The 7,567-nt window shown below is 44.3% G+C and overlaps 1 protein-coding gene across 1 annotated transcript; it reads left to right on the top strand.

Moving 5' to 3' along the window:
- Positions 1-3,509: 3,509 nt before the first annotated feature.
- LOC117853570 (CLAVATA3/ESR (CLE)-related protein ESR1) lies at positions 3,510-3,869 on the top strand. Its single transcript, XM_034735890.1, has one exon. It carries the CDS (start codon positions 3,510-3,512, stop codon positions 3,867-3,869), a length of 360 nt encoding a protein of 119 aa, XP_034591781.1.
- The last annotated feature ends 3,698 nt before the right edge of the window (positions 3,870-7,567 follow it).

Genomic DNA, 7,567 nt, shown 5'->3' with positions numbered 1-7,567 from the left:
TCAGCGCCAGTCAGAGGTAGGCGAATCATTCCCTCAACTGAAGTGAACTTGTTGTCTGTTGCTGATGAACTTTTATTGTATGTTCCATTATTGATGCTGAACTTGTTCTATGTTGCATTATTGTTGCTGGTGAACTATTCATTGATTGTGATGTGAACAATATGGAAGTTGGAAATGAGCTATTTTTATGTCGGTGATTGTGATGATGATCAGCAACCAAATTGAATATATGGTACTACGAAATGCAATAATAGCTCTTCGTTGGATGGGCTAGGGCCAAGAAAAAAGGGCCCAATATAGCGTGCAACAAATTTTTTTTAGAAAAAATAGCACAGAAACCTAAAATAGGCTAAAAATGTCCCAACAAAATTGGACTCATAAAGGCTCTTACATGGACTGGGTTTCAATTTGTAATGAACCAAAATCATCATAACACCCCTGCCAGGTCGGAGCCACGTTGGATTCTTATCCAATGTGGCGTAACCTCCAAAACAGTTGGAATGAATTTTCATTCGTTATTATCTTAGTGACGCACTGAAATAAGGAACATCACTAGTCGTGGTTTTATGACGCTCGACTAATGATGAAGCGTTTTTGTCACTCCCGCATCATATATCACGGTTTATGAGAAAAAAAAGGCGTTTATGACATTTTTTAGTTTATTCGTACCCTTAAGCACCTCTTTTGTAATACTTGCAATGATGCTCTAGTCAGATGTTTTTTCTGCGTTGTCAGCTTTCTACCGACCGAGATGCTCCTGTGATCATTAGATGCTTTCACTAAACCATAATCCAGAAAAACGTCTGATTTGACCTTGATCCCCATCTTCTATACCCCAGATGCTCATGTGATCATTGGATGCTTGCATTGGAGTATCCTATGTTCAAAAAGTCTTTGTCGGGCCAATTTTTATTATCAACACATTCTATTCCAGATGAGATGACAGTTGGGTTATGCCAGTGCTTGATGTGCAGTCATGTTTGTGCATGCCTACTTTTTTCTAGAAGAACGCATATCCCAGTGTGCAATGGTGTCATGGTGTGTGCTGTGGTGAACTATTTATTAGGCCAAACTGCTCCAGCGAACCTAGGTAAGAGTGCAAAAATAGAACACAAAATCCAAATTAAAATGTACTCATTGGATGCTTTGGTAATCACAAATAATATCACTAGCTAGAATAAGCCGGTGAGTACAGCTTGGCTCAGCCTCATCCCCTTACTCAACTTTTTACAGTCACCGTTCACCGGATGCTTCCAGTGGACTTTAATCTAGTGAAGTGTTTAGGATCTTCTCAACTTCTACTCTCCTATGCATACTAGATGCTTTTGTAAGAGATGACGTCTTTTCTTGGTCTTTTCTTTCAGCTTTCGACTCAGCGGACGCTCCTGTGATCACCCGCTTGATCTTCATCTTCTGCACACTGGAGGCTCATGTGGTCACCGCTTGATCTTCACCTTCTACACGCATACTTGCACCGGAGTATCTCTCCGGCAGAAGAAATCTAGGTCGCGCCTATTATAATTGATAACGACGCATTTCATTCAAGATGACATGATTGGTGAAACCAAGCACCAGGAAATTTTAGAGCGCTTCAAAAAATAAGAGCCATCCATCCTGCAGAGTCGTAGGAACAAAGGAAGTATCATAAAATATATAAAGAGAAGTACCAATTTAATGGGATCAAGTACAAAAAATAGTGAGAAATTACTATGATACCCTTTTAATTATGTATAAATCTATTTATTTTGTTTTGGGTAAGAAGGATAAGAAAGGAAAGTAGTTGCAAGTACCATTGGTGCTTAAAAAGCACTGTGATATGTTTTTTGAGTTGCAAACAGTTTTAGTGACTTTATGATTCATTTCTAGAGTGGCTAAGGCTAGTCCCAGTGCAAGGTTTCATCGCATTGTTTCCAAGGATGCCACATCATCCCATGAGGTGTATTCTCATGAATGAAACAGAGAGTCCCAGTGCATAGTTTCATTTCACGATTTCATAGGATGACCATGATATTTAATTGTGAGGCATGTGATTGGATATGGTTAGATGAAATGAAACTCTATAGCCCCCAATGCAAGTTTCATAGTCTTGGAAACAGTGTATACACAGTTTCATCCTGATGAAACTCCTTCCCTCTCACTTCATAACTATCATGCCATGTCATCATATATGCTGATGTGTCACTATATTTAATGTGCATGAAACCTCTATGAAATCCCCACTCAGATTAGTCTAACAGCCTTTATATATAGTATAATTTGCATCTTTCCCAATAGTTTCATTAAATCGTGAGTTCAAAGCAGCACTTACCATGCAGTCGTGTGTGCCCATGTCTGTCGGTTTGTGTTTTTTTTCTTCTGGAAGGACACATATTCAGCGCGTAGTGTTCTGCTGTCGTGACTCGTGAGATCATGTCCTTTTCATCGGTTGTTAGTGGAACTTTTGCATCGGATTGAACTATCCAATCAGATAGGAACCGGCTGATCGATCTGGCCTTTGGGATATACATGAAGCCCAGCAGAGCCAACGGCCATCCATGTTGATCCACTCTACCGCGCACGGCAAATCGACAGCATCTCGCCGGCGATTGGCCTAAGATTAACTAAGTCCGGTCAGAAATCCGGCGCGCAATGGTGACGAGAGACAATAGCCCTTTCACGTCGTCTTATCAACATACCACGTAGGCGTCGTGTCATATGCATCCATGCAAATAAAGCACTCCCTAACGGATTTACCCCTGGCCCCCACTCAAACCGAATATAATCCAACACAACCACCATGCAACCACATACTCTTTCTGTCGATCATGCACATCTATCCATCAACCGTACATGTATATATGTATCTCCATGTTGCTCTTAGACTATACAGTCTGATAACGACCACTACAGCTGAAGCTTGTGGTTACAACTGCATCAAGATTCGATGGGCAGTCAAAGACATTATGCATTAGTGCATGTACACTAGCTAGTATATCAGAATGCAATCTAGGCAGCAGTAGCTTTTGTGACAGATAAATCTCACCTCTTACCACCAAAGCTCTGCACTTTTGGCGGCGCCCATGGGCGAACAAGGACTCGACAGGATAACGAGGGCGCTGCACTAGTTACACTAAATTAATGCGGCTTCAGGGGTGCCCACAGCCCACGATTAACTGCCAGCCCTGGACGACTCACTCGCAAGAACGCAAGTGGCCATGGCGGTCGTTGCGATGCCGAAGCGACCCCCACTACATACTTTCTGGCATCTCCTCTCTCGAAAAGGCCATGGCATTTCTACCATGGCCCCCAGCTTTGCGAATTAATAAACTAATAACGATCTGTTAGTTGAAATGATTCTTCCTCGCTGCTTCCCCTCGCCTCTGAATCGGCATGTATATAAATAGGCGTTCGACTGCATGAGCTTGACCACCTCACACCACCCTGTGCAACAACAAATATCTGAAGCTAGCATTGTTGCTGCAATATAGATCCTCTGCTATTACGTTGTTCGCAAACAGGTTCTGGTAATAATGGCGTCGTCGAGGAGGATTGCGACGGTGGCGGCGGCTGTGCTCTTGGTTTGCGCGATCCTAGCTTGGACGCCGGAAGCGGCGAGGATGGGGCGGAGAGGTGATGTTGCTGTCGCCGGTGTCGATGGAGGAGGTGGTGACAGCGGCAATGTGCGCTACTGGGAGTGGGAGCAGCAGCGAGGGTTCGTCGGCCGCCGGCCGAGGCTGGCATCGTTCACGCGGCGTGACGGTGTTGCGCTGCCGAATGGGCAGGCCGCTGGTGGCGAGGACGGCGGTTCCAAGAGAGAGGTGCCCAGCGGGCCGGATCCGATACACCACGGCGGCGTCGCGCCGTCGTCGGCTGCTCCGACGACTCCGTAGAGCGACGGGGCGAGAGGTAGAGAGAGTAGTAGCGACGTGGACATGCTATGTGCACGCATATGCATGCATGCATGCATGGTTGAAGAGCAGCTAGCCTTGAGGGCGTAGCTAGTATGTATTGTACGGGCATGTATTGGGTTGTACTGCCTTCTTCGTGTGTTCGTTCAACATGGAACTACTAGCGCTGAACACGTCATAATAAATTTCTCCTTGTAAAAGAAAATGTGCCTTTATAATCATTTAAAAAAGTTTATAAATACCAACGCAAACATTAAAATGGTGAGACAAACCAGCTAAATTATAGCTAGGTAATATAAACTGTCATGTATCCAAAAACAAGCCAACTAAATTTTAACTGGAAGATTTTTTTAGCTGGTTGAACCTAGCTAAACTAGTAAATAAACCTAATTTCCCCTCCAACTTTCTTGGAAATAAAGAAGATTGATGAGAGGTAGTGTTGGAGGTATGCCCTAGAGGCAATCATAGAGATGATAATATTCCATTTGTATCCATGATTTATATTGTGTTTCTTGAACATCCATTAAAGGCTACTTGAATTGATTTGCAATTATGTGAATTGTGTGTGAAACTCTTTACTTGTCTGGTTATTCTAATGTTGTCCCTAGTCGGAGTTCATGTGAGGACACACATGAATATTAGACTAGCACATGTATTAGTTGATGACTATGTTTCACAAGTCATGGACATGAAGATGTTGAACTAATAATGTGGGCACATGTGGAGACATGTGCTAGGACTGACCCAACATGAGAAGTAGTTCTCTCTTTAAACAACATATACGCTTTGTCCTTAGACCTGAGATTGTCGCATGTATTCAAGATGTGGATCAAGATGTGGATTGACCTACTTAGGGGCTATCAAATACTACGCCGTAACATGGTAGTTATAAAGGTACCTTTCGGGTTTGTCAAGAAGCATGCTATGAGACATGGTCAATCAAGATGGGATTTGCCCCTCTCTGATTGAGTGATATCTCTGGACCCCTCGAGTGATCGGATCCGAAAATGCATGGCCATGCTACGTATGGTTAAGAGTTAACCTACAAAGGGATTCCGAATCATAGGATCGAGAAAGTGCGGTCAGCTTGAAGCTAGACCAAATATCGTGAGGCAAAGGGAATAGCATGTATATAATGTTGTGATAGTTCGTCTGATATGATCTTCGTGTGCGTATAGGAATTGACACGTCTTGCTAGAGGCCGCTATCGACTATTGGGCCGAGTAGAAGTACTCGGGCCATGACTATACGTATCCGAACCCATAGGGTCACACACTTAAGGGGCTGGAAGCCCAATTCGGATGTGATCCGAGTTGGATTAGGTTTAGAAGTACTAATGGGCCTCGGACCCAGAGGCCCGTTAGGAACCTCTATAAATAGAGGGGTGGGGGCGCCCTAGGGTTGACACCCTTTTGCGAAACACATCTGCTGCGCCTCCCACGCCCTCGCCTGTTGCAACTCGCGGACCTAGCAGTCCGGCTTGCGACGCTTCCTCCCTGCACGTGTGGATACCTTGGAGGTGTTGCGCCTGCAGCACTTGGACGAGCCGCCGACGAGCCACGACGAGCCGCGGCACGAGGGCGATCTTGCTGCACGTGGACGAGCTGCTGAGGAGCTGCTGGACGTCGACGTGATCGACTACGTACGACTACGTTGATTGACTTTGCTGCATCGACGCGAATCTACATCTTCCGCACCAGTAGTGCGTCGAGTGGTAATCCCGTGATCCTTATACGGCAGTTTTCCTGGTTTACGCGGTAGAAAATTTTGATTTGCGCTAGTGTAGCCTACCTCGTATCCCAACAGTGGTATCAGAGCCGTAGCTGTTTAGTTTTGGATTCGGGATGTGTGCATATGGAGATATGCGAGTTTTCAGTTTGATCTATGTCCTGGTTTCGTGTTCTTGCTGCAATGGTAGTGTAACGACATACTCCTACCGGTCAGGTTTCCACCATCGGAGTTAAGTGATACATGTAATTCCAGTTGCATTGAGCGAAGATCAATGTGATTGGTCGAATCAAAATCCAGGTTCATACGCCAAGCGCATGAGATGTGCAATAGTAGATGGGATCTACTACCGGGGTCGGAATTTTGCCGTGTGCGTATGCTTCGGTAAATCAGCCGTAACTTTTCGGTACGATCTTGGATCGGCGCGAATTTTATATGAAAATTGATCTACAGAAAAAGTTACACATGAAATTCAACCACTTTGCCCTTTTCGGCGAAATTATATTTCCCAAATTAGGCTTGGAAGATGGAGTTTTGGGCCTCCGAAGTTTGGAACGTTAGGACACTTAACTCTGTTTTGCAGGATGTATGTATCTTATGATCAGTATGGCCCCTTTGTGTATGTGATGCATGTGTATAACTCATTCGTGACCTGCGTGTCATGCGTATGGCAACACGGCAGGAGCCATATGTGTTGTCACTTTAATGTATTTAATGGTCTGCGTACCAATCTGTGATGATCCAAGCAACTATGTAATCTTCATTACTAGTTTTTTACTAGCTATTAGGCGTAATAGCATGTTCTAGTTCTTGGAGGACTCATCAGCAGGAGGATGGCGCACATGGAACATGGAGATGGAGATCACCATGGTGAACAGGTTCTGTGGAGATGGAGATCAACATAAGAAAATGGGCCATACTGTGTCACAACTGTGTGAATGCTATTCTGTTTATGTTTTACTTTCTGCATGCTGTGATGTTAGAAGTAGAACGACCCCTCACAAAGTTTAAGTTAGTATGCCCTCCCAACTAAAACTTGCACCGTCCCATGTCTTGTACAATTAGTGGTGGGTCTATGAAATTAGGGTGCCACTAGTTTTCCTTGACTAGACGGGTTTGTGTCGGACACTTACACACTTAAGGGTTGGTTTGCTTAACAAGGTTATCTTAACAGTTAAGGACCTTGGGGCATAAAGGTTGGGTGCCCAGACATAGAGATGTCACCCAACAACAGGAGTCATATGTGATATGATTAGCAAGAAGTTGCTTACTGATCTACATTGTTTGCTAGCGGTGATGCTAAAGCTCACCAGGAGACTTGTTAGTTGTAGATCCTAAATCACTAAGTATCAATAGATGGATATTGATTTTAGTGGGAGTAGATTCTGTTAAAATAGTTTAATGTGATTTGCTCCATCATGGATACGTTTGTCTTAGTGTATTTTGCATTACTTTTGTTGTAGATTAAATGACACCTAGCATCACTAAACTGTTTGTTTTGCGTTCGGTCCTTGAGAAGGATAAGTTGAATGGAACAAACTACTCGGATTGGATCTGTAACCTGAGAATTGTTCTCAGGGCTGAGAAAAAGAAAGATGTTCTAGACAACCCACTACCAGAAGAACCTGCTGATGATGCACCTGCTGCTGCTAAGAATGCTTACAAGAAAGCATGTGATGCTAACCTCGAAGTAAGCTGCCTTATGCTTGCTTGCATGGAACCCGAGCTGCAGATGCAGTTCAAAACAAACCAGGCGCACGATATGATCGTGGCGCTTAGAGACATGTTCCAAACACAGGCCAGGACTGAAAGGTTCAATGTGTCTAAGGCCTTTGTGGAGAGCAAGCTAGCAGAAGGCGCAGCATTAGGACCACACGTAATCAAGATGGTTGGTTACACTCAACGGTTGGAGAAGCTGGGCTTCCCACTGGGTCAAGAGTTGGCCACTGATT

This window comes from Setaria viridis, chromosome 4 (assembly GCF_005286985.2).
Source record: "Setaria viridis chromosome 4, Setaria_viridis_v4.0, whole genome shotgun sequence".
Lineage (NCBI taxonomy): Eukaryota > Viridiplantae > Streptophyta > Magnoliopsida > Poales > Poaceae > Setaria > Setaria viridis.
This window is presented reverse-complemented; position numbering and strand designations above follow the sequence as displayed.